The sequence below is a fragment of the Bufo gargarizans genome, chromosome 5, assembly GCF_014858855.1.
Source record: "Bufo gargarizans isolate SCDJY-AF-19 chromosome 5, ASM1485885v1, whole genome shotgun sequence".
Taxonomy (NCBI): Eukaryota; Metazoa; Chordata; class Amphibia; order Anura; family Bufonidae; genus Bufo; species Bufo gargarizans.
In genome coordinates this window covers 467,655,764-467,683,181 of record NC_058084.1, presented here as the reverse complement: position 1 = coordinate 467,683,181, position 27,418 = coordinate 467,655,764, and the positions used below count along the sequence as shown (strand labels likewise).

The following is a 27,418-nucleotide window of genomic DNA, read 5'->3' as shown; positions in this document are numbered from 1 at the left end:
AGGACCCGCCGTCTGTGTCCGGCCGGGGGCAGCGCTCCGTCTATAAATTCAGAAGCGACGTCTGATTCTCAGGAGTTTATTTTATTATTACCTTTGTCAGTTTCAGGTTCTTTCAGTGATTGTGGTTTTTTTATGTCATCCCTGCACGCCTCACCTCTGGACAAGCAGAGCTGCAGAGTAAAGCAAGGGGGTAAACCATGCAGGAGCCTGATGAGAGAGGACCTGCAGGTCAGACAAATCAGATAAGCAAAAGTCCCTGATTACAAATGTGTGGGAGCAGAGCTGAAGTGTGAAGCATGGCAGCAGAGAGGGCAACAGTCTGAGCATTTGATGCCACGAGAGGTGACTTTAATCTTCCATCTTGGGACAGACCAGTGTAACCTAACGGGACAGAGATAGAAAAGGAAGAACTATGGGAAGAAGAAAAAAAAGGTTAAAAAAATGGGCCCCCGTTTCCAGCACATTCTCATTATAGGCAAGAACATGAGAACCTGACAACCCTGACCTCTGTACTGACTGCACAAAGCCTGACAACTGCCGGCGTGGGAAAACAGTTGGCCACAAACTGCTACATTGTAGAAACCAGAAATGTGAGGACCTGGATAATCCGGAGATTTCTGGAGAACGGCCGCACACATCGGGACTCTTGGAAGGTCGGGGGGATCGGAGCATCTGCCTATCAGGACTCCTGGAAAGCTGGGTGACCGGATGTGCTGGTTGTCACCTACCTTTCCTAGAACCAGATACAAGTAAAAAGAATGAGGAGCAGGAATGTTCCAGGCTGATGGAAGAGGGGACTCCAGGATGACAGGGGGCAACACTCTTAAAGGGGCAGGCACCAATAGACTTTAATGTCTGCCTCTGATTGGAGGAATGATGGAGACCCCCGGTCCGCGAGTAAGCCTGTGCGGCACGCCTCCTCCATGTTAGACGTTTATTTCCTCTCTGATTTATATTTCCACGATGCAAAATAGATTCTATCTCCACTTGATGAAAATAAGTTACAGGATTTTAAAATTTTAGTTTTTTTATTTTTTTATTATTTCTTCTTTTTCTAAACTTTAGTAAAATCCATCAGTTCTTTGCGGCCGGAGTCCGGCCGTTCACACAATGTCTGGGCTGTTCCTTCGGACATGGAGGAGACGCTGTATGAGGTATCGTCGGCGTCCGGAGACATGTGGCTGAAGTCCATGTCATCCAGGTCTAGAGGCGGCTCCGAGAGCAGAATCTGCAGCAACACAGAAAAAGAAGCTTTTATCCACTGCCGCCGGCACAGGATCGTCACCCAGCTTTCCCCATACCCTGCATGGCATATAAATGTGCACTAATCATAGATACAGAACGGGTGCTTATAACGATGCTGCATGAGGGGCCCCAGGAAGTGCTCATCTCTTCACCTCTGCTGACTTCTAAGATAAAAGAAGTGAGTGCAGCTCTGGAGGATAATGCAGGATCTGCATACGTAATGTATGTACACAGTGACTGCACCAGCAGAATAGTGAGTGCAGCTCTGGAGTATAATACAGGATGTAACTCAGGGTCAGTACAGGATAAGTAATGTATGTACACAGTGACTGTACTGGCAGAATAGTGAGTGCAGCTCTGGAGTATAATACAGGATGTAACTCAGGATCAGTACAGGATAAGTAATGTATGTACACAGTGACTGCACCAGCAGAATAGTGAGTGCAGCTCTGGAGTATAATACAGGATGTAGCTCAGGATCAGTAATGTATGTACACAGTGACTGCACCAGCAGAATAGTGAGTGCAGCTCTGGAGTATAATACATGATGTAGCTCAGGATCAGTAATGTATGTACACAGTGACTGCACCAGCAGAATAGTGAGTGCAGCTCTGGAGTATAATACAGGATGTAGCTCAGGATCAGTAATGTATGTACACAGTGACTGCACCAGCAGAATAGTGAGTGCAGCTCTGGAGTATAATACAGGATGTAACTCAGGATCAGTACAGGATAAGTAATGTATGTACACAGTGACTGCACCAGCAGAATAGTGAGTGCAGCTCTGGAGTATAATACAGGATGTAACTCAGGATCAGTACAGGATAAGTAATGTATGGACATAGTGAGTGCAGCTCTGGAGTATAATACAGGATCAGTACAGGATAAGTAATGTATGTACACAGTGACTGCACCAGCAGAATAGTGAGTGCAGCTCTGGAGTATAATACAGGATGTAGCTCAGGATCAGTAATGTATGTACACAGTGACTGCACCAGCAGAATAGTGAGTGCAGCTCTGGAGTATAATACAGGATGTAACTCAGGATCAGTACAGGATAAGCAATGTATGTACACAGTGACTGCACCAGCAGAATAGTGAGTGCAGCTCTGGAGTATAATACAGGATGTAACTCAGGATCAGTACAGGATAAGTAATGTATGTACACAGTGACTGCACCAGCAGAATAGTGAGTGCAGCTCTGGAGTATAATACAGGATGTAACTCAGGATCAGTACAGGATAAGTAATGTATGGACATAGTGAGTGCAGCTCTGGAGTATAATACAGGATCAGTACAGGATAAGTAATGTATGTACACAGTGACTGCACCAGCAGAATAGTGAGCGGGCTGCAGGTTACCTGGATTCTGCTCCTACCTGTTGTTGGTCGCGGTCGTTGGTTCGTATGGTGTGTATGAGGCTCCTGGTGAAGGCCTGCAGCTCCGTGTACTTCTGTTTGTACCTTTCTAGTTCGCTCTCCATGTATCTCACATCTTCATTCTGCATAAACAGAGGAAAGTGAGTGAATGGAGCCATAATCCAGAGAAGCTGTCCCTGATTTATCACATACTGGGAGTATGGGCTCCTGAGCCGCACACATTTCCCATGTTAAGGGGTTAAAACCCAAGTGCTACTAATCTACAGTTACATGTATGTTCTCTTCTCCGCCCTGAGCACGCGGCCGCAGGCCTCGGACATTTACCGGCAGATCTACAGTAAGACGCTGCTGCAAAGAGGTGGCCCTTCCTATACGCAGCTGCTGCACTACAGCGCCAATCCACTGGACAGTGTTCACACCGGACTACAACAGCTGACTGAGGGGAGAGCTGCTAAACTTAAAGGGGACGATCAGATTGGTTAAGAAGAATAAATCAGGCGCATCAGTAACTGATAGACGAGCGTCTCGCATTCTGATTGTCCTCAAAAAAACATCCAGAGGAAAATGTATCTGAAATAACAAGTCCTCTCATTATCACCTATAGAAGAAGTGTAATGATCACCTGAGAGCACAGGAGGGCAGCACAGAAGAGCTTTATAACAAGCCGCTCATGGAGAAGGAGGGCAGACGATTATAACCTTATCACATCACAAGATGGCGGAGAATCCTAGAGAGGGGAACTGATCCGGAGAACTCTCATCATCTTTATATCTTATCACATAACTGAGGAGTCAGAGACCTAAATACCCTATAGGAGGCAGTATTATAGCAGTTATATTCTTGTACATAGGAGCAGTATTATAGCAGTTATATTCTTGTACATAGGAGCAGTATTATAGCAGTTATATTCTTGTACATAGGAGCAGTATTATAGCAGTTATATTCTTGTACATAGGAGGCAGTATTATAGTAGTTATATTCTTGTACATAGGAGCAGTATTATAGTAGTTATATTCTTGTACATAGGAGCAGTATTATAGTAGTTATATTCTTGTACATAGGAGCAGTATTATAGTAGTTATATTCTTGTACATAGGAGCAGTATTATAGTAGTTATATTCTTGTACATAGGAGCAGTATTATAGTAGTTATATTCTTGTACATAGTAGCAGTATTATAGTAGTTATATTCTTGTACATAGGAGGCAGTATTATAGTAGTTATATTCTTGTACATAGGAGCAGTATTATAGCAGTTATATTCTTGTACATAGGAGGCAGTATTATAGTAGTAATATACCTGTACATAGGAGCAGTATTATAGTAGTTATATTCCTGTACATAGGAGGCAGTATTATAGTAGTTATATTCTTGTACATAGGAGCAGTATTATAGTAGTTATATTCTTGTACATAGGAGCAGTATTATAGTAGTTATATCCTTGTACATAGGAGCAGTATTATAGTAGTTATATCCTTGTACATAGGAGGCAGTATTATAGTAGTTATATTCTTGTACATAGGAGGCAGTATTATAGTAGTTATATTCTTGTACATAGGAGGCAGTATTATAGTAGTTATATTCTTGTACATAGGAGCAGTATTATAGTAGTTATATTCCTGTACATAGGAGCAGTATTATAGTAGTTATATCCTTGTACATAGGAGCAGTATTATAGTAGTTATACTCTTGTAGTTCTATTCTTGTACATAGGAGGCAGTTTTTAATACACTGAACAAAAATATAAATGCAACACTTTCGGTTTTGCTCCCATTTTGCACGAGGAACTCAAAGATCTAAAACATTTTCTACAGACACAAAAGACCCATTACTCTCAAATATTGTTCACAAATGTCTAATCTGTGTCAGCGAGCACTTCTCCTTTGCCGAGGTAATCCATCCCACCTCACAGGTTTGGCAGATCAAGGTGCTGATTAGACAGCATGAATATTGCACAGCTGTGCCTTAGACTGCCCACAATAAAAGGCCACTCTGAAATGCTCAGTTTGATCACACAGCACAATGCCACAGATGTCGCAGCGTTTGAGGGAGCGTGCACTCGGCATGCTGACTGCAGGAATGTCTACCAGAGCTGTTGTCCGTGCAATGAATGTTCATTTCTCTACCATAAACCGTCTCCAAAGGCGTTTCAGAGAATTTGGCAGTACATCCAACCGGCCTCACAACCGTAGACCACGTGTAACCACACCGGCCCAGGACCTCCACATCCAGCATGTCCACCTCCATGATCGTCTGAGACCAGCCACCCGGACAGCTGCAGCAACAATCGGTTTGCATAACCAAAGAATTTCTGCACAAACTGTCAGAGACCGTCTCAGGGAAGCTCCTCTGCAGCTCGTCGTCCTCATCGGGGTCTGGACCTGACTGCAGTTCGTCGTCGTCACCGACTTGAGTGGGCAAATACCCACATCCGATGGCGTCTGACACGTTGGAGGTGCGTTCTGTTCACGGATGAGTCCCGGTTTTCACTGTTCAGGGCAGGTGGCAGATAGCGTGTGTGGCGTCGTGTGGGTGAGCGGTTTGCTGATGGAGTGGCCCATGGTGGCGGTGGGGTTATGGTATGGGCAGGCTATGTTATGGACAACTAACGCAGGTGCATTTTATTGATGGCATTTTGAATGCACAGAGATCCCGTGACCAGATCCTGGGGCCCACTGTTGTGCCATTAATCCACGACCATCACCTCATGGTGCAGCAGGATAATGCACGGCCCCATATTGCAAGGATCTGGACACAATTCCTGAAAGCTGAAAACATCCCAGTCCTTGCCTGGCAGCATACTCACCGGACATGTCACCCACTGAGCAGGTTCGGGACGCTCTGGATCAGCGTATACCACAGCGTGTTCCAGTTCCTGCCAATATTCTGCAACTTGGTACAGAAGAGGAGTGAACCACCATTCCACAGGCCACAATCAACAACCTGATCAACTCTATGCCACGGAGATGTGTTACACTGCATGAGGTAAATGGTGGCCACACCAGACACTGACTGGTTTTCTGACACACAGATCTAGACGGATTTGTGAACAATATGTGAGAGTAACGGGTCTTCTGTGTCTGTAGAAAATGTTTCAGATCTTTGCGTTCAGCTCATGCAAAATGGGAGCAAAACCAAAAGTGTTGCGGTTATATTTTTGGTCAGTGTAGTTCTACTGTATTGTGTCTATAGGGTGCATGTTATGGCTGTACTGCCTGATATGTGATAGGAAGGCAGGATAAATCTGGGACCTTATTTATATAGAACCTTTAATGTTTTCCTGACGCAGGACCAAAGAACGAGGCCGGAGATGAGGGAGGATCAGGTGCAGAGTCTGAACATGTAAGGACTTGCTGAGCTCCCTGGCATTTCACGACGAGCGCACACGGTGGCATTACAGGATTCTAGCAACCCGTCAGCGGCCTGGCAGCACAAATCTCTGGCTGCTGTTACCATGGCATCCATTTCACTTGGTTTAACAAGGAATGAAAACAGATTCTCCCCGAACTCTCATTATTTAAAAATTTCATCAGAGAAGCGTACTGTCGCCTGCTGTCCAGGAATACCGCACCCCGACTGCAGCCACAAGAATACCGCACCGCGACTGCAGCCACAGGAATACCGCACCCCGACTGCAGCCACAAGAATACCGCACCCCGACTGCAGCCACAAGAATACCACCCCGACTGCAGCCACAAGAATACCGCACCGCGACTGCAGCCACAGGAATACCGCACCGCGACTGCAGCCACAAGAATACCGCACCCCGACTGCAGCCACAAGAATACCGCACCCCGACTGCAGCCACAAGAATACCGCACCGCGACTGCAGCCACAAGAATACCGCACCCCGACTGCAGCCACAAGAATACCGCACCCCGACTGCAGCCACAGGAATACCGCACCGCGACTGCAGCCACAGGAATACCGCACCCCGACTGCAGCCACAAGAATACCGCACCCCGACTGCAGCCACAAGAATACCGCACCCCGACTGCAGCCACAAGAATACCGCACCCCGACTGCAGCCACAGGAATACCGCACCGCGACTGCAGCCACAGGAATACCGCACCGCGACTGCAGCCACAAGAATACCGCACCGCGACTGCAGCCACAGGAATACCGCACCCCGACTGCAGCCACAAGAATACCGCACCCCGACTGCAGCCACAAGAATACCGCACCCCGACTGCAGCCACAGGAATACCGCACCGCGACTGCAGCCACAGGAATACCGCACCGCGACTGCAGCCACAGGAATACCGCACCCCGACTGCAGCCACAGGAATACCGCACCCCGACTGCAGCCACAGGAATACCGCACCCCGACTGCAGCCACAAGAATACCGCACCGCGACTGCAGCCACAGGAATACCGCACCGCGACTGCAGCCACAAGAATACCGCACCGCGACTGCAGCCACAAGAATACCGCACCGCGACTGCAGCCACAAGAATACCGCACCGCGACTGCAGCCACAAGAATACCGCACCGCGACTGCAGCCACAAGACCTGGGCAGCATTGGCGGGTCACAAAGTCAAAACCCTTGTTATTCTCATCGGTTTTAATGTGAACGTTTCTACAGGAGAAAGAATAATGCTAAACGCCAAAACAAGTAGAGGCCGGGGGTCATCAATACCGCAGCCGATACAGTGTAACCAGATCATGGGAAACGGATGAAATGCTGGTGTTGTCTATAGGGTCCAGATTAGATTGTTACATTGTAAAACTGAGGCAGAGATTAATATAACCGCTAATCCGGGGGAATGATTCTCACCCTGGAGAGCAAGTGTGTTATAGAGCAGGAGGAGCTGAGCAGATTATATATACAGAGAACCTGTCACCGTGTAATCTGCAGGCAGCGTGTTATAGAGCAGGAGGAGCTGAGCAGATTATATATACAGAGAACCTGTCACCATGTAATCTGCAGGCAGCGTGTTATAGAGCAGGAGGAGCTGAGTAGATTATATATACAGAGATCCTGTCACCATGTAATCTGCAGGCAGCGTGTTATAGAGCAGGAGGAGCTGAGTAGATTATATATACAGAGAACCTGTCACCATGTAATCTGCAGGCAGCGTGTTATAGAGCAGGAGGAGCTGAGCAGATTATATATACAGAGAACCTGTCACTATGTAATCTGCAGGCAGTGTGTTATAGAGCAGGAGGAGCTGAGCAGATTATATATACAGAGAACCTGTCACCATGTAATCTGCAGGCAGCGTGTTATAGAGCAGGAGGAGCTGAGTAGATTATATATACAGAGAACCTGTCACCATGTAATCTGCAGGCAGCGTGTTATAGAGCAGGAGGAGCTGAGCAGATTATATATACAGAGAACCTGTCACTATGTAATCTGCAGGCAGTGTGTTATAGAGCAGGAGGAGCTGAGCAGATTATATATACAGAGAACCTGTCACCATGTAATCTGCAGGCAGTGTGTTATAGAGCAGGAGGAGCTGAGCAGTGTCACGCCCGTGTGTGTGAGGGAGACACCAAACCGGACAAAGAAGGAGAGGGAACAAGGCCTGAAAGCAAGGGAAGAAAGAAGGACACCTCCTAGTCAAATCCCTAGTCAAAGTCCTGACTGGCTATCAATATAAACAGAGTACCTAGAGTCCTAACTCACCCTATAAGACCCTGGCGATAGTAACAGGATTGAGACTACCTGTTCCTCCAGAAAGGAAGGACGACCAGGAATCTCCCCCAGGCCTACAACAAAGGGAAGGGGAAAAACAACACAGATAAACCAAAACAAAATGCAAAAGGGAAAGGAAACACTTAACTTTCCAGTAGTCATGGCAGCAACAGGAACTCAGCCGAGAACCAAACGCCAGCAGACCACAGATTCCACTGAAGCTATAAACCGCACAGCATTGTGGGAGAAGCAACTATAAATAAGAAAGTTTAAATGACCACAATAGCAACACCTGGAGGTTAGAGATGTGGCCAGTGTCAGAAACAACACAGAGGTCCATTGATCCACAAGAAAACCTGTCAGATCAAAGCACATGTTGCCAGTCTCTCAGATCTTCTGTCACCCACTGTCCCGGGGACGTCCGTAACCGTACCCCCTCCCCCCTCTATCCCATGCATGCTTAAACTCCTCCACTGTATTTGCAGCTGCCACTTCTGCAGGAAGGCTATTCCCTGCATCCACTACTCTCTCAGTAAAGTAATACTTCCTGATATTACTGTTAACCCTTTGCCCCTCTAATGTAACACTATGTCCTCTTGTAGCAGTTTTTCTTCTTGTAAATCTTCTCTCCTCTTTTACCTTGTTGATTCCCTTTATGTATTTAGCAGTCTCTCTCATCTCCCCTCCGTCTCGTCTTTCTTCCAAGCTCTACATGTTAAGGTCCTTTCATCTTTCCTGGTAAGTTCTATCCTGCAATCCATGGACCAGTTTAGTAGCTCTTCTCTGAAATCTCTCCAAAGTATCAGTATCCTTCTGGAGATATGGCCTCCAGTACTGAGCACAATACTCCAGATGAGGTCTCACTAGTGCTCTGTAGAGCGGCATGAGCGCCCCCCCCCCCCCCTCTGTCTACTGGTAATGCCTCTCCCTATACACCCCAGCATTCTGCTAGCATCTCCTGCTGCTCTATGACATGGTCTGCCTACCTTTAAGTCTTCTGAAATAATGACCCCTAAATCCCTTTCCTCAGATACTGAGGTTAGGACTGTATCACTGACTGTATATTCTGCTCTTGGGTTTTTACCCCCCAGGTGCATTATCTTGCACTTATCAACATTACATTTTAGTTGCCAGATTTTTGACCATTCCTCTAGTTTTCCTAAATCCTTTTCCATTCGGTGTATCCCTCCAGGAACATCAACCCTGTTACAAATCTTTGTGTCATCAGCAAAAAGACCCACCTTACCATCGAGGCCTTCTGCAATGTTGCTGATAAAGATACTAAACAATATGGGTCCCAGAACAGATCCCTGAGGTCCCCACTGGTAACAAGACCTTGGTCTGAATATACTCCATGGACTACAACCCTCTGTTGTTTGTCCCTCAGCCACTGCCTAATCCATTCAACAATATGGGAGTCCAAGCACAAAGACTGCACTTTATTGATAAGCCTTCTATGTGGGACAGTATCAAAAGCCTTACTGAAGTCCAGATAAGCGATGTCTACTGCACCTCCGCCATCTATTATTTTAGTCACCCAATCAAAAAAATCAATAAGATTAGTTTGACATGATCTCCCTGAAGTAAACCCATGCTGTTTTCCATCTTTTAATCCATGGGATTTTAGATGGTCCAGAATCCTCTCCTTAAGTATGGTTTCCATTAATTTCCCCACTATTGATGTCAGGCTTACTGGCCTATAGTTGCCCGATTCCTCCCTACTACCTTTCTTGTGAATGGGCACAACATTTGCTAATTTCCAATCTTCTGGGACGACTCCTGTTGCCAGTGATTGGTTAAATAAATCTGTGAATGGTTTTGCTAGTTCACCGCTGAGCTCTTTTAATAGCTTTGGGTGTACCCCATCAGGCCCCTGTGACTTATTTGTAGTAATTTTAGACAGCTGACTCAGAACCTCTTCCTCTGTAAAGACACATGCGTCAAAAGATTCATTAGTCTTCCTTCCTAACTGAGGTCCTTCTCCTTCATTTTCCTTTGTAAAGACTGAACAGAAGTGTTCATTGAGGCAGTCAGCTAGTTCTTTATCTTCTTCCATATACCTTCCTTCTTTAGTTTTTAATTTGATAATTCCTTGTTTTAGTTTCCTTTTTTCATTTATGTATCTGAAGAATGTCTTATCGCCTTTTTTCACTGACTGAGCTCATTTCTCTTCTGCCTGTGCTTTAGAAGCTCTTATAACTTGTTTGGCCTTTCTCTGCCTAATCTTATAAATTTCCCTGTCATCCTCGATTTTTTTTTTTTATATAATTCCTAAATGCTATCTTTTTGTTTTTAATGATTTTGGCCACTTCTGCTGAGTACCACAGTGGTCTCTTCCTTTTCCTTCCTTCCTTTGACTAATACACAAAAAAGCAGATCCAGGAGTAGCTCCCCCTAATTGCATGGGTTCGTCCCCAGACATAAACCCAGGAGTATCTTCACCCAAAGTGTCAGAGGAGGACAATACATCATGTGATAGTACGTCCTGAGAGTGGAGGCCCCTAGATCTCTCTCAGGCGTCTATCCACGTGTACGGCAAGAAACATAGCAGCCTCCAGAGACACAGGAGTTTCATGAAAGGCCAAAGCGTCCTTCAGCCTCTCAGATACCCCTGACAAAACTGTCTCAGAGAGCCGGATCCTGCCACTCCGTATCCGTAGCCCACCTCTTAAACTCAGAGAAATACATTTCCACAGAACGATCTCCTTGACGAAGGCCGTGCAGCTTGGTTTCGGCCAGGAAGGGTCATCATAGATTCGTCCACCGACCAGAGAGACTGTGATCCGGTCAGCAGAGAAAAAGCCCATGACTGTGCATCCCCCTTAAGCAAAGAAATCACCACACCGACTCGCTGTTCCTTATCACCAGATGACAACCCTAAAATATAGTTTACATGACTCTCAAAAGAATTAAATTATCGCGACCCCCAGAGAATCTGTCTGGGAGGGGAACTTTAGGCTCCAGACAGGTCTGGTAACCACCACCAGGACCAGCAGCCTGTAATCTCTGCATCTGCGAGATCGGCTACATCCAAAGATAGACCCTGTATCTGTTCTGCCAGTACAACAATCGGGTCCATGGCTGCACCATAATTAACAAAAAATTACGGTTTGGCGGTTTATAATGTCACGCCCATGTGTGGGAGGGAGACACCACACCGGACGAAGAAGGAGAGGGAACAACGAAGAAAGAAGGACACCTCCTAGTAAAATCCCTAGTCACAGTTCTGACTATCAGTATGAACAGACCCCAAAGGTAGGTGAGCTCATACGCAGGAGTACCTAGTGTCCTAACTCACCTTATTAGAACCTGGCGATAGTGACAGGACTGAGACACACTGTTCCTCCAGAAAGGAAGGACGACCAGAAGTCTCCTACAGGCCTACAACAAAGGGCAGGGGAAAAACAACACACAAATAAACCAAAACAAAAGGGAAAGGAAACACTTAACTTTCCAGTAGTTATGGCAGGAACTCAGCCGAAAACCAAACACCAGCAGATTCCACTGAAGCTATAAACCACACAGCTCAGTGGGAGACGCAACTATAAAAAAAGTTAAATGACCACAATAGCAACACCTGGAGGTTAGAGAAACAACACAGACGTCTATTGATCCACAAGGAAACCTGTCAGATCAAAGCACGTGTTGCCAGTCTCTCAGATCTTCTGTCACCCACTGTTGCGGGGACGTCCGTATGTCGCGGTACGTCCGTGACAAGCAGATTCTATATACAATTATGGTGTAAACTCGTTAGTTAATAATGTTGAGTAATCCAGATCTTAATATTATTTTCTCAGGACAAGAACCCCTATCTATATGCCATATTGGGGGTTGGAGTAATCCCCACATGCCCATGCACTACATGTAATGTATGCCTAGATATTCTGGCCAGGTAACCTGTTCCTCGTTTTTGAAGAGAACCCTCCATCCACGCTGCTCATGATCCCCAGTTCTGCGACCAAAACCTCCATACTGACAGTGCCGCAGACAAACCCGTGAACAGCGCCAGTAACACTGCTATACGAGCGCTCACAACCTCCTGATATCTGGCGTCTCCTTTTCGGTGCCTGTACTGCAGCTTCTGCAGCTCTGGATGTGTTTGGAGGATAAATCACACTTCTCGCAGCATCAGTAAATGTTAAGTAAAGCAGAAGATGCACAGAGCAACCCGTCATCAGAAGCCGCCTCCAGCTGAGATGTAGTAAATGGCGGCATCACGCTTTAATTAAAGCCGCAGAGGAAATCATGAATCTAAACCTCGTTGTGTATCAGCATCGCCTCCCTGTGATCGTCTACACCCCAGTCCGGAACTAGGATTTACACCTCCACTCCGGCACAGATGGGGTTAATGCCGCCCTGCATGAGGATGCGACGCTGTTCACACAGGGCGCCCCAGCAGACGCTTCTATTGTATGTATTACTGGTCCAGGAAGGAAGACCAATCATTTCCAGTGAACTAGATCCAGAAATACCGACCGGAGAAGACAAACCGCGTCCGGTAAACGCGGAGACCTCGCATCAAGTGGACCCGAAGCCTAACAACATAAAGGGGTGTGCACGTGTGCCCCGCCACGAATTTACTACAGGATCTGTGGCGTTCAGTAGGACTAATCCGCCATGTTGTCTGTGCAGACTCTGCATGAGGTGGCGGGGACCTCACTCCGGTGAATGGGAGGACACAACCCGACCACAATGATCCAGTGCAATAGCGCAGTGTCCAGTGCACTTCATTCATAGGAGTCGTGCAGCCTGTAAATCACCCCGGCTGCACACTGTAGGCGCCTCTCCTGACCGCTATTCTATAGGCGGATTGCAGCGCGTGTGTTCTAGAAGGCGCAGTGCAGTGAGACGCGCTGCTATGTGATAACTGGGACATGCAAGGGCCCCAGGATCAGAAGGGCCCCACTAACCACTGGTCTTGTGGAGATAGAGGGGCCCTGCCATGGGTCATGTGACTGGGGCCGCCGGTGGGGGAGGGGAGATAACGGGATTCTACGTGATGTCTATACCTTATAATCCAGGAGCGATCGCATCTGTTCCACGTCAAACTTGCCCATGGTGTCGCTCATCTCCTCCTCGGGGGCTTCCACTTTCTGAAACACAGAGGCAGGAGGAGGCGCACGTTCAGAATTGGCTGTTTTACATCTAGAATCAGTGACTCCAGCCTATCTGCACTGCCTACCGGAGTCTGAGGTAGTCTGATATACACCTGCTACTTTATCTCTCTATGCTTTACACTGCAGCTCTGCTCCATCAGGACACAGCTATTATCAGTGACTCCAGCCTATCTGCACTGCCTACCGGAGTCTGAGGTAGTCTGATATACACCTGCTACTTTATCTCTCTATGCTTTACACTGCAGCTCTGCTCCATCAGGACACAGCTATGATCAGTGACTCCAGCTTATCTGCACTGCCTACCGGAGTCTGAGGTAGTCTGATATACACCTGCTACTTTATCTCTCTATGCTTTACACTGCAGCTCTGCTCCATCAGGACACAGCTATTATCAGTGACTCCAGCCTATCTGCACTGCCTGCCGGAGTCTGAGGTAGTCTGATATACACCTGCTACTTTACATCTCTATGCTTTACACTGCAGCTCTGCTCCATCAGGACACAGCTATCATCAGTGACTCCAGCCTATCTGCACTGCCTACCGGAGTCTGAGGTAGTCTGATATACACCTGCTACTTTATCTCTCTATGCTTTACACTGCAGCTCTGCTCCATCAGGACACATCTAGAATCAGTGACTCCAGCTTATCTGCACTGCCTACCGGAGTCTGAGGTAGTCTGATATACACCTGCTACTTTACATCTCTATGCTTTACACTGCAGCTCTGCTCCATCAGGACACAGCTATGATCAGTGACTCCAGCTTATCTGCACTGCCTACCGGAGTCTGAGGTAGTCTGATATACACCTGCTACTTTACATCTCTATGCTTTACACTGCAGCTCTGCTCCATCAGGACACAGCTATGATCAGTGACTCCAGCTTATCTGCACTGCCTACCGGAGTCTGAGGTAGTCTGATATACACCTGCTACTTTACATCTCTATGCTTTACACTGCAGCTCTGCTCCATCAGGACACAGCTATGATCAGTGACTCCAGCTTATCTGCACTGCCTACCGGAGTCTGAGGTAGTCTGAAATATACCGCTGCTACTTTACATCTCTATGCTTTACAATGCAGCACTGCTCTATCAGGACACAGCTATGATCAGTGACTCCAGCTTATCTGCACTGCCTACTGGAGTCTGAGGTAGTCTGAAATATACCGCTGCTACTTTATCTCTCTATGCTTTACACTGCAGCTCTGCTCCATCAGGACACAGCTATGATCAGTGACTCCAGCTTATCTGCACTGCCTACCGGAGTCTGAGGTAGTCTGATATACACCTGCTACTTTACATCTCTATGCTTTACACTGCAGCTCTGCTCCATCAGGACACAGCTATTATCAGTGACTCCAGCTTATCTGCACTGCCTACCGGAGTCTGAGGTAGTCTGATATATACCGCTGCTACTTTATATCTCTATGCTTTACACTACAGCTCTGCTCCATCAGGACACAGCTATTATCAGTGACTCCAGCTTATCTGCACTGCCTACTGGAGTCTGAAATATACCGCTGCTACTTTATATCTCTATGCTTTACACTGCAGCTCTGCTCCATCAGGACACAGCTATGATCAGTGACTCCAGCTTATCTGCACTGCCTACTGTAGTCTGAGGTAGTCTAATATACACCTGCTACTTTATCTCTCTATGCTTTACACTGCAGCTCTGCTCCATCAGGACACAGCTATTATCAGTGACTCCAGCTTATCTGCACTGCCTACTGGAGTCTGAAATATACCGCTGCTACTTTATATCTCTATGCTTTACACTACATCTCTGCTCCATCAGGACACAGCTATTATCAGTGACTCCAGCTTATCTGCACTGCCTACTGGAGTCTGAAATATACCGCTGCTACTTTACATCTCTATGCTTTACACTGCAGCTGTGCTCCATCAGGACACAGCTATGATCAGTGACTCCAGCTTATCTGCACTGCCTACTGTAGTCTGAGGTAGTCTAATATACACCTGCTACTTTATCTCTCTATGCTTTACACTGCAGCTCTGCTCCATCAGGACACAGCTATTATCAGTGACTCCAGCTTATCTGCACTGCCTACCGGAGTCTGAGGTAGTCTAATATACACCTGCTACTTTATCTCTCTATGCTTTAGACTGCAGCTCTGCTCCATCAAGACACAGCATTGATCAGTGACTCCAGCCTATCTGCACTGCCTACTGGAGTCTGAGGTAGTCTAATATACACCTGCTACTTTACATCTCTATGCTTTACACTGCAGCTCTGCTCCATCAAGACACAGCATTGATCAGTGACTCCAGCCTATCTGCACTGCCTACCGAAGTCTGAGGTAGTCTGATATACACCTGCTACTTTATCTCTCTATGCTTTACACTGCAGCTCTGCTCCATCAGGACACAGCTGTGATCAGTGACTCCAGCTTATCTGCACTGCCTACTGTAGTCTGAGGTAGTCTGATATATACCGCTGCTACTTTATCTCTCTATGCTTTACACTGTAGCTCTGCTCCATCAGGACACAGCTATTATCAGTGACTCCAGCTTATCCGTGCTGCCTACTGGAGTCTGAAATATACCACTGCTACTTTATATCTCTATGCTTTTCACTGCAGCTCTGCTCCATCAGGACACAGCTATGATCAGTGACTCCAGCCTATCTGCTCTGCCTACTGGAGTCTGAGGTAGTCTGATATATACCACTGCTACTTTATCTCTCTATGCTTTACACTGTAGCTCTGCTCCATCAGGACACAGCTATTATCAGTGACTCCAGCTTATCTGCACTGCCTACTGTAGTCTGATATATACCGCTGCTACTTTACATCTCTATGCTTTACAATGCAGCTCTGCTCCATCAGGACACAGCTATGATCAGTGACTCCAGCTTATCTGCACTGCCTACTGTAGTCTGAAATATACCGCTGCTACTCTATATCTCTATGCTTTACAATGCAGCACTGCTCCATCAGGACACAGCTATTATCAGTGACTCCAGCTTATCTGCTCTGCCTACTGTAGTCTGAGGTAGTCTAATATACACCTGCTACTTTATCTCTCTATGCTTTACACTGCAGCTCTGCTCTATCAGGACACAGCTATGATCAGTGACTCCAGCCTATCTGCTCTGCCTACTGTAGTCTGAAATATACCGCTGCTACTCTATATCTCTATGCTTTACAATGCAGCACTGCTCCATCAGGACACAGCTATGATCAGTGACTCCAGCTTATCTGCACTGCCTACCGGAGTATGAAAATATACCACTGCTACTTTATATCTCTATGCTCTACACTGCAGCTCTTCTCCATCAGGACACAGCTATGATAAGTCACTCCAGCTTATCTGCACTGCCTACTGGAGTCTGAGGTAGTCTGAAATATACCGCCTGTCTCATCAGAAGCTCAGCCTGTGGCTGTGTCCATCCACCATGCTTTACACTGCAGCTCTGATTGGCTCAGCAGTACGTTAGCCTGAGGACAGTAAGGACAGAAGAGCTGACAGTCGCCTGATACAGATCTATTCTAATCTATGATACGGTAAATCATAAATATTGACCCTGGAATAGGACGTAGAAAATAATAAGTGCAATAGAATAATAGTAATAATTTAGAGGGGTATTCCAGCCATACGCCCCATAAAGGCGTCCGGTGATACAGTGTGTGGCTGGAGTATCCCTTTAGGCCTCATGCACACGACCGGTTTTTTTTAAGGTCCGCAAAAACGGGATCCGTAGGTCCGTGATCCGTGACCGTTTTTTCGTCCGTGGGTCTTCCTTTTTTTTTGGAGGATCCACGGACATGAAAAATGAAAAAAAAATCTAAGTCAAGTTTGCCATTGAAATGATAGGAAAAAACGGACACGGATCACGGACACGGATCACGGACACTGATGACAATCTTGTGTGCATCCGTGTTTTTTCACGGACCCATTGACTTGAATGGGTCCGTGAACCGTTGGCCGTGAAAAAAATAGGACAGGTCATATTTTTTTCACGGGCAAGAAAAACGGATCACGGATGCGGCTGCCAAACGGTGCATTTTCAGATTTTTCCACGGACCCAATGGGTCCGCGAAAAAAAACGGAAAACGGCACAACGGCCACGGATGCACACAACGGTCGTGTGCATGAGGCCTTAATCTGTGCCGTACTCACCACACTGTGTGGAGGCGCCATGTCCTGACTGTCCTCCTTGATGCCGAGGTCCTCGTTCCGTCCCACCTCGTGCACATCGTCCGCTGCAGAAAGAAGAAGAGCGCGGTTTTACTTCTGCTTCATATACAGTGATTGCTATTTGAATTTTCCTATTTTATGAAAAGTGTCAATCAGCTGTGACTCCTCCCCCTCAGTGTACAAGCTCCTCCCCTCTGTAGTCACTGGTACAGTCCGGAGGTTTCACATGGTAATCTCTAGAGTTCCCCCCCCCCCGACTACTCATGTTATTCCTCTACACCCAACGGTTGTCAGGTGACCACAGTCATGTGATGTCTAAGCTCCACCCAGCAACATATAGCCAGTGAACACTGTTAGTGTCTGTAGGGATGGAGTGCTCCTTTATTACAAAATCCAGGCAGGATGAGAATAAACGGATCAGTGTATGAGGGGCAGAAGCGGGCGAGTCTCGTGTTCGCGCTGTAGATATTACCTCAATAGTTTAAGGACTCGTCCATTCATCTTCTTACAATTAAAAGTTCTGCAACTTCCTAAGAGACTTTGCGAATCATAATCTATTTTCAAGATCTCTGCTTGTTGTCAGTGAATGGAGACATTTATGTTTACCCAACCTGACCTTGTAATTCTTAAAAGCTGTCGGGAAGCCGCCAGTCAGAAGAAAGATTGACACAGCAGTGTTTAGCTCTGTCTGATACATTGTAACACACCCTCAGCTGTGTACATTTCATAGGACTGGACAGTTAATAACCTGACATCTTCTCCTTCCTCCCCCTGAATATACAGTGTCTTGAAAAAGTATTCATACCCCCTGCACTTATCCACATTTTTCACGTTACACTCACAAACTGTATTTTATTGGGATTTTATTTGATCGACCAACACAAAGTACAAGTCTGTGTGAGGTGAGAAGAAGATGATACAAGGTTTTCACAATGTTTAATGTGTGGGGTGCATTAGTATTCAGCCCCCTACATAGAATCCAGTGTGACCTTCGCCTTCAGAAGTCACCTCATTAGTACATCGAGTCCACCTGTGTGTAATGTCTTCTCAGTGTAACTCCAGCTGCTCTGTGGAGGCCTCAGAGGTTTGTTGGAGAACATCAGTGATCAAACAGCATCATGAAAACCAAGAAACACGACAGACAGGTCAGGGAAAAAGTTGTGGAGAAGTGTAAAGAAGAGTTATGTCCCAGTTATCACAGAGTTAGGATGACAACCCTCAACATCCAGCTAGATGGAATGGTTTAGATCAGGGACGCTCAACCTGCAGCCCTCCAGCTGTTGTAAAACTACAACAGTTTTGCAACATCTGGAGGGTTGCAGGTCGGGCATGCTTGGTTTAGATCCAAGCATCTCCATGTGCTAGAACGGCCCAGTCACCGTCCAGACCTGAATCCCATTGAGAATCTGTGGTAAGACCTGAAAACTGCTGTTCACAGACGCTCTCCATCCAATCTGACTGAGCGCGAGCTCTTCTGACCAGGAGAACGGGCAAATATGTCATCCTCTAGATGTGCAAAGCTGGTAGAGACAGACCCCAAAAGAGAAAGGTGGTCCTACAAAGTACGGACTCAGGGGGCTGAATACTAATGCACCCGCACAGTATTCACACAGACTTGGACTTTGTGTCGGTCGATCCCATAAAATACATTGAAGAAGTTTGTGGGTGTAACGTGAGAAAATGTGGAGACGTTCCTGGGGTATGAATACTTTTTCAAGGCACTGTAGAAGGAGGTTTGGCAATTACACGTCTCGGAGGACTGTTGTCGCCGCCGCCGCTGTCTTCAGAGAAGCAATTATTTCAGAGGTTTTTTTCCTGATGCGTCCTGCGGCTTCAACAGGAAAGACATTTACATAGCGCGCTGTAAACAGCAAGAAGCCAAGCGGCGGGGAAGGATAATGAGACGGATCCGGATCAGAGGGCGCCGCTCAGGAACAAGGTGTGAGTGCAACAGCCGAAGCAGGAGGCGGAAAGTATTAACCCCCTGCAGTGCACAGAGACGTCTCCGCCGAGGCACAGAGAATCGCAGCAATATAAAGGTTAGATGAATCCAGTGTCAGTCTTCACTGTACTCCTTGAATTCTATTCAAGAAAATCAGGATGCACTGGGAGATTGTGTAAGTGCATGGGATTATGGGAAGACACAGAAAGCAGGTGATGGACAGGACCGACCACACGGACTGCAGCGGTCCCCGGCTCCAGAGCATAAATCCACGAGTGATGTCCGGACGCTCGTCTGTATGGAGAGGCTCGTAAGACGCGATCCAGTAAATCACCACCGGGTCCAGAGAAGGGGCAGCAGGGGTATTCTGTACAGTATGGGGGACGGGTGTTATATAAACTAAGTGTTATGAAGAGTTTTGAAACTTTTTGTTATACTTTGTGTTTCAGTTGGGACATGTCAAGATCTCTGCTTCCTGTTAGTGAATAGTAATATATCTGCTTAAATTAAGAGTCCCATCCTGGTCTAACACTTTTCACAGCTGAGGGTTTGCTAAAATTGTATCCAGTCTAGAATGTCCTCCCTCTTAGTGTGACATAGCCGTCTCTATTTAACTCCACCCCTTTTCTGTGACATCACTAGCTCTCCTCATAACCTACCCCTCACTGTGATATCACTAGCTGTCCTAAGAACCTGCATCTCACTCACCTTATAACTCTTACCCATCACTGGGTCCTCAGAAGCCTCCTCATATAGCCCCATTTCTCACAATAACCCCACCCATCACTGTGACGTCACAACCCTCCCCATATGACCCTACCTCCTCATTGTGACATCACAAGCTCTCCCCATATAACCCCACCCATCACTGTGACATCACCAGACATCCCCATATAACCCCACCCCCTCACTGTGACATCACCATATAAAACACATCACTCTTTGTGACATCATTAGCTCTCCTCATAACCCCTCCCCTCACTATGACATCACAAGCCCTCATTGTGAAATCACTAGCTGTCCTTATAAGAGCTAGTGATGTCATAAAAAAAAGTATAAAGTCCATAGAAACAGCGCGGCGCATGTGCACGGGGCTGTATTTACAACCAGGCACATGAGGGCATCAGAGAGAAGAGTCGATGCTTTCTCCTCGGTGCCACGTCTCATTTCTCCTCACCACTGACCTTTGTTTATTGTGGCTACAAGTCAGGAGATTTAACCCTCACACGGCTTCCCGAAGCTAATGGAACAGTAATCTCCACAGGAAGGCAGTGTAAGGGTTAAATCTCCTGATTACTGTTGCAATTAATAGAACTAAGTGATAAGGAGACACCAGAGCCGTCAGATGAGGAGAAAGGTGAAGCCAGTGTATGACCCATCCGTGCAGAGGACTTCGCTGCCGGTGACAGCAGGATCGTCCATGACCACACAGTGACATCCAGCAGGAGGTAGGGCTCATTCAGATAAGTGAGGTTCAGCTTGTTTGTGCTCCGGCCTGTGAACATGGCGCCATTTATATACTGAGCACACACAGAAGACGCCTGCGTCCTGTCCGTTTTTCTTGCCGACCCCTCCCCTGAGTGAATGTATTAGAGCTGGAGGGTGTGCGTGGTGATTTCTCCCCTCCGTTGCTGGAGATGTCTTCAGACTTGTGCATTAGGCCTCATGCACACGGCCGTTGTTGTGGTCCACATCCGGGTGCGGAACAATTCACTTCAATGGAGCCGCAAAAGATGCGGACAGCAGTCTGTGTACTGTCAGCATCCGTTGCTCTGTTCCGTGGCCCCGCAATAAAAATATAGCATGTCCTATTCTTGTCCGTTTTGTGGATAAGAATAGGCATTTCTACCATGGGCCGCCCGTTCCGTAAATTGTGGAAGGCACACAGGCAGCTTCCATTTTTTTTGCAGATCCGCGGTTTGCGGACTGCAAAAAATGGAACGGTCGTGTGCATGAGGCCTTAGGCCTCATGCACACGACCGTTGTGTGCATCCGTGGCCGTTGTGCCGTTTTCCGTTTTTTTTCGCGGACCCATTGACTTTCAATGGGTCCGTGGAAAAATCGGAAAATGCACCGTTTTGCAGCCGAGACCGTGATCCGTGTATCCTGTCCGTCAAAAAAATAAGACCTGTCCTATTTTTTTGACGGACAACGGTTCACGGACCCATTCAAGTCAATGGGTCTGTGAAAGAACACGGATGCACACAAGATTGGCATCCGTGTCCGTGATCCGTGGCCGTAGGTTACTTTCATACAGACGGATCCGAAGATCCGTCTGCATAAAAGCTTTTTCAGATCTATTTCCGACAGTATATTCAAACTCATTTCCGACAGTATATTCTAACACAGAGGCGTTCCCATGGTGATGGGGACGCTTCTAGTTAGAATACACTACAAACTGTGTACAAGACTGCCCCCTGCTGCCTGGCAGCACCCGATCTCTTACAGGGGGCTGTGATCCGTACAATTAACCCCTTCAGGTGCGGCACCTGAAGGGGTTAATTGTACTATCATATCCCCCTGTAAGAGATCAGGGCTGCCAGGCAGCAGGGGGCAGACCCCCCCCCCCCCCTCCCCAGTTTGAATATCATTGGTGGCCAGTGCGACCTCCCCTCCCTCCCTCTATTGTAATAATTCGTTGGCGGCACAGTGTGCGCCCCCCATCGGACCCCCTTCCTCCCTCTAATGTAATAATTCGTTGGCGGCACAGTGTGCGCCCCCCCCCACCCCCCCCTTCCTCCCTGTATTGTAATAAATCGTTGGTGGCACAGTGTGCGCCCCCCCCGGCCCCCCCCCCCTTCCTCCCTGTATTGTAATAATTATTCGTTGGTGGCACAGTGTGCACCCCCCATCTCCCCCCCCCCCGATCATTGGTTGCAGCGGAGTTCCGATCGGAGTCCCAGTTTAATCGCTGGGGCTCCGATCGGTAACCATGGCAACCAGGACGCTACTGCAGCCCTGGTCGCCATGGTTACTTAGCAATAGTACAATAGTAAAAGATTCATACTTACCTGGGAGCTGCGATGTCTGTGACCGGCCGGGAGCTCCACCTACTGGTAAGTGACAGCAATGCGCCGCACAGACCTGTCACTTACCAGTAGGTGGAGCTCCCGGCCGGTCACAGACATCGCAGCTCCCAGGTAAGTATGAATCTTTTACTGTTGTACTATTGCTAAGTAACCATGGCAACCAGGGCTGCAGTAGTGTCCTGGTTGCCATGGTTACCGATCGGAGCCCCAGCGATTAAACTGGGACTCCGATCAGAACTCCGCTGCAACCAATGATCGGGGGGGGGGGGGGAGATGGGAGGTCGCACACTGGCCACCAATGTTGTTAATGCTATAGAGGGAGGGGGGCCGATGGGGGCGCACACTGTGCCACCAACAAATAATTATTACAATACAGGGAGGAAGGGGGGGCGATGGGGGGGCGCACACTGTACCACCAACGAATAATTATTACAATACAGGGAGGAAGGGGGGGGCAAGGGGGGGGCGCACACTGTGCCACCAACAAATTATTACAATAGAGGGAGGGAGGGGGGGGCCGCACTGGCCACCAATGATATTCAAACTGGGGGGGGGTCTGCCCCCTGCTGCCTGGCAGCCCTGATCTCTTACAGGGGGATATAATAGTACAATTAACCCCCTCAGGTGCCGCACCTGAGGGGTTAATTGTGCTATCATATCCCCCTGTAAGAGATCGGGTGCTGCCAGGCAGCAGGGGGCAGTCTTGTACACAGTTTGTAGTATATTCTAACTAGAAGCGTCCCCATCACCATGGGAACGCCTCTGTGTTAGAATATACTGTCGGAAATGAGTTTTCACGATCTAGCTCATATCCGACAGTATATTCTAACATAGAGGCGTTCCCATGGTGATGGGGACGCTTCAAGTTAAAATATACCATCGGATTGGAGAAAACTCCAATCCGATGGTATAAAAGAACTCCAGACTTTACACTGAAAGTCAATGGGGACGGATCCGTTTGAAATGGCACCATATTGTGTCAACGTCAAACGGATCCGTCCCCATTGACTTGCATTGTAATTCAGGACGGATCCGTTTGGCTCCGCACGGCCAGGCGGACACCAAAACGACTTTTTTTTCATGTCCGTGGATCCTCCAAAAATCAAGGAAGACCCACGGACGAAAAAACGATCACGGACCTACGGACCCCGTTTTTGCGGACCGTGAAAAAATACTGTCGTGTGCATGAGGCCTTAGGCTTATATTTTGCCGGGCCGCTGTGTAAGATGATATTCAGATGAGATGTTACTAAAACGCGTTTAAAAACGCACTCCGATTTACCGGCTTTGCTGTGGTTTTGTGATGCGAATATTTTCTGTATATTTTTCAAGGATAAAAATGTAACATAAATGTATTTCACATCATAAAACCGCAGAAATCACGGTGAAATCAAGTGCGTTTTCTACCGGATGGTCACAATCATTTTATGTAGCTACTGTATACCCTCTTTAATAGGGGGCGAGCCGAGGGCGGCATTAACTCCAAATACAGCCCTGCACATGCTCACCTATACGTATAATGGCGTCTGCGTGTGCGTCGCCTCCTGATGGCAGAAATGGGGGGAAACACGGGGCTCAGTGCATGACTTCATGTAGGACCTGCCTGCAGTGCAGGTTGTTTGGCCACTAGATGGCAGCACAATCGAGATATCAGAATGTATAAAAGGCGAACCTGCTGCGGCCGTAATGACGTCACACTACAAAACTGGGACAAAGCGCAAACAGCCTGGCGGGGGCGCCTTCTCTTGCCTCGGGCGGTTCTCAGGGTTTATTTTTGGGTAAAATGCCCAGAAAAAAATAAATAACGACTCCATCAATCATTCCCCGGAGTAACAGCAAATTCAATCAGCTGCTGGACGGCGGACAGAGTAATCTGTGTAATGAAGAGCGCTCGTGTACGAGAACACGGGAGACAGCTGCCATTTTAATTAGTAATGACTAAGCGATCCGCGCCTGGCGTCCCTGTATAACAGTCACTGCACGGAGATGGCGGCCACGGCGCCAAAATCAACGCTTCATTTACTGCATCGACCGCCGGTCACACGAGACGCCTGGACGGCTCCTCCGAAGACACGTGAATGACAGGACCCCAGCACGCAAGGCAGGAAACCTTGTAATACACTTTGTGTTATAATCATAAACATTTCACTATCGCTGCCTGCTGTCAGTGAATGGGAACATTATGGTTTACAGTTAGAGGCTGAAAACCTGTCCAATATATCTTACAGCTGAGGGTTTGTTACAGTGTATCAGTGTAGACCAGGGATGCTCAACCTGCGGCCCTCCAGCTGTTGTAAAACTACAACTCCCACCATACCCTTCTGTAGGCTGATATCTGTGGGATGTCCGGGAATGATGGGAGTTGTAGTTTTGCAACAGCTGGAGGGCCGCAGGTTGAGCATGCTTGGTGTAGACAGTTCTGTTAGCTAAATACATCTACACAAACTCCTTTTTTGATAATTCGTCACAATGTATCAGGGCAGGTAAAATGGAGTCTGTTGGCTACAACTGTGGAAAGCGGGTATTTACACGTGACTTCATTTACAGAAGTCTGTCTGCCATTCAGAGCTGAGGGTTTGTTACAACTGAATCCAGCACAGACAATCCTTTTGTAGCTTGAAAGGACCCCCAGCTGTTTCACAGCCTGGACTGATACATTGTAACAAAGTATCAGAACAGAAGAGGGATTTGTTCTGCTGATGGTTTAGCTCTGTAATGACGACTAGATCAAGGTGGGCGTTCAGCATTCGACAAAAGGCGAGCGGATGTACCTGAGACTGGCGAATGTACCGGGAAGGGTATATACCCGGAGGGGGGCATATGTACCGGGAAGGGAGAGGTTAAGCTGCTGTGTGTACCTGAGGAGTAACACGACATCTGACCGTTATATATATGACCTATCCTCTGCATCTATCACCAGTTCCGCCCCCTGCAGGCTCCAGCGATAATTCTCACTTCTCCCTGAGCTCCCAGGTGTAGACGAGATGCTACAATGTCTCCCATATACTGCACAAGGCTCCTCTATCTCTCTGTAGCGCACTGCACTGACATCATAGAGCAGGACTGAGCAGTGTGGCTGTGAACCTAGCACTGAAGTGAGAAAGAAACGTTACAGTAGAAACTGCAGAAGCATCTCTGTGTGTCTGTGTCTCTGTCTCCCCCCAGCAGCTCACTCCTCCCTCTCCACAGACCTCCATGGGCAGCAGCTGTGATTTGATTCCTCAGTGTACAGAGTGATCAGTGCAGGAGGAGTCTGATAAGTGGAGAAAGAGGAATTTTTTTCCAATAAGGATACGATTTCCTCCCGTGGACCAGCTGCATCTGCCAATCAGCAGGCCAGGACAACCTCCATGGAAGCTGCAATGGTGGTGGAGTATGAGAATCAATGATGTAGCTCTGGATGTGACTGGAGTAGGATTAATTCTGAATGCAGCTCTGGATGTGACTGGAGTACAATATACGATGTAATTTAACTATAAGCTTCCTCTTCACACCTCCTACCTTGGGAGCTTTCTTCAGAAAGGCAAATAGACACTTCATCGTGGCGGTCGTTTTCCTCCACCACCTCCGCCATTGGATCTTCAGACAGAGTCAGAGATGAGGCAGATTCCAGCTGCTCAGAGAAGGTGGCGGGACCCCCGCGGGGCGGCGGGACCTCAATGCCCATTAACCGATACTTTCTTCTTCTGTTCCCGATCCACGTCTGCAGAAACAAGGCACTGAAATGACACCGGGCGGCAGGAACGTCCCGGCGACAGACCACGCGGCCGAGAAGAAATTCCACTAATGTGATGACACAGAAGGAGAAGCCATGTTTATTTGATAATGTGTTACCACCTAATAACTAGCGGCCCCCGTCACAGCAGATGCTGAATACCGCGCCCGTTACCAGGAGTCCGGACTGACTGCAGTCCTAGAGACACGTGATAAGCGGTGGCTCCGCTGATCGATATCCCCCACCTGCAGCGAGCGGCTATATTTAGCGGCACAGACAGGATGAGTAAGTAGTTTCCAGGACAGTTATTTATTATACAAGACCGAAAATCTATTCCTCACGAGCCCGAGCCGCGCGCACAATGGAAGGGTTTCTAGGAGAAGAAATCCACATTCAGCTACAAATCTGCTTAATGTCCCCGCAGCAGCCGCCGCCGCGCATTGTGAGATCCCCCCGGTCCTACGGGCCCTCGTCCGGGGGGCCCCTGCTCAACTAATAAGTATTTATATCCTGCAAACAGCATCATGGCTTTATCCATGAGACATAGCAGAGCTCACTCAGTTCTAAGTCAGTGCACCCCTATATACAGTATCTCCCAGAAGTCAGTGCACCCCTATATACAGTATCTGACAGAAGTCAGTACATCCCTATATACAGTATCTGACAGAAGTCAGTGCACCCCTATATACAGTATCTGACAGAAGTCAGTACATCCCTATATACAGTATCTGACAGAAGTCAGTGCACCCCTATATACAGTATCTGACAGAAGTCAGTACATCCCTATATACAGTATCTCACAGAGGTCAGTGCACCCCTATATACAGTATCAGCCAGAAGTCAGTACACCCCTATATACAGTCTCTCACAGAAGTCAGTGCACCCCTATATACAGTATCAGCCAGAAGTCAGTACACCCCTATATACAGTATCAGCCAGAAGTCAGTACACCCCTATATACAGTATCAGCCAGAAGTCAGTGCACCCCTATATACAGTATCTGACAGAAGTCAGTGCACCCCTATATACAGTATCAGCCAGAAGTCAGTGCACCCCTATATACAGTATCAGACAGAAGTCAGTGCACCCCTATATACAGTATCAGCCAGAAGTCAGTGCACCCCTATATACAGTATCTGACAGAAGTCAGTACACCCCTATACACAGTATCTGACAGAAGTCAGTACACCCCTAT

The 27,418-nt window shown here is 47.5% G+C and overlaps 1 protein-coding gene across 1 annotated transcript; it reads right to left on the bottom strand.

The window, feature by feature from the left end:
- Positions 1 to 454: 454 nt before the first annotated feature.
- Positions 455 to 26,322, bottom strand: HDX (highly divergent homeobox). The gene is made up of 5 exons (XM_044294661.1): positions 26,010 to 26,322; positions 17,521 to 17,603; positions 13,272 to 13,355; positions 2,624 to 2,746; positions 455 to 1,228 (listed from the first exon to the last, which is right to left on the bottom strand). The coding sequence occupies exons 1-5, from the start codon at positions 26,173 to 26,175 to the stop codon at positions 1,055 to 1,057; spliced, it is 630 nt and encodes a 209-aa protein (XP_044150596.1). The 5' UTR covers positions 26,176 to 26,322; the 3' UTR covers positions 455 to 1,054.
- Between the last annotated feature and the right edge of the window lie 1,096 nt (positions 26,323 to 27,418).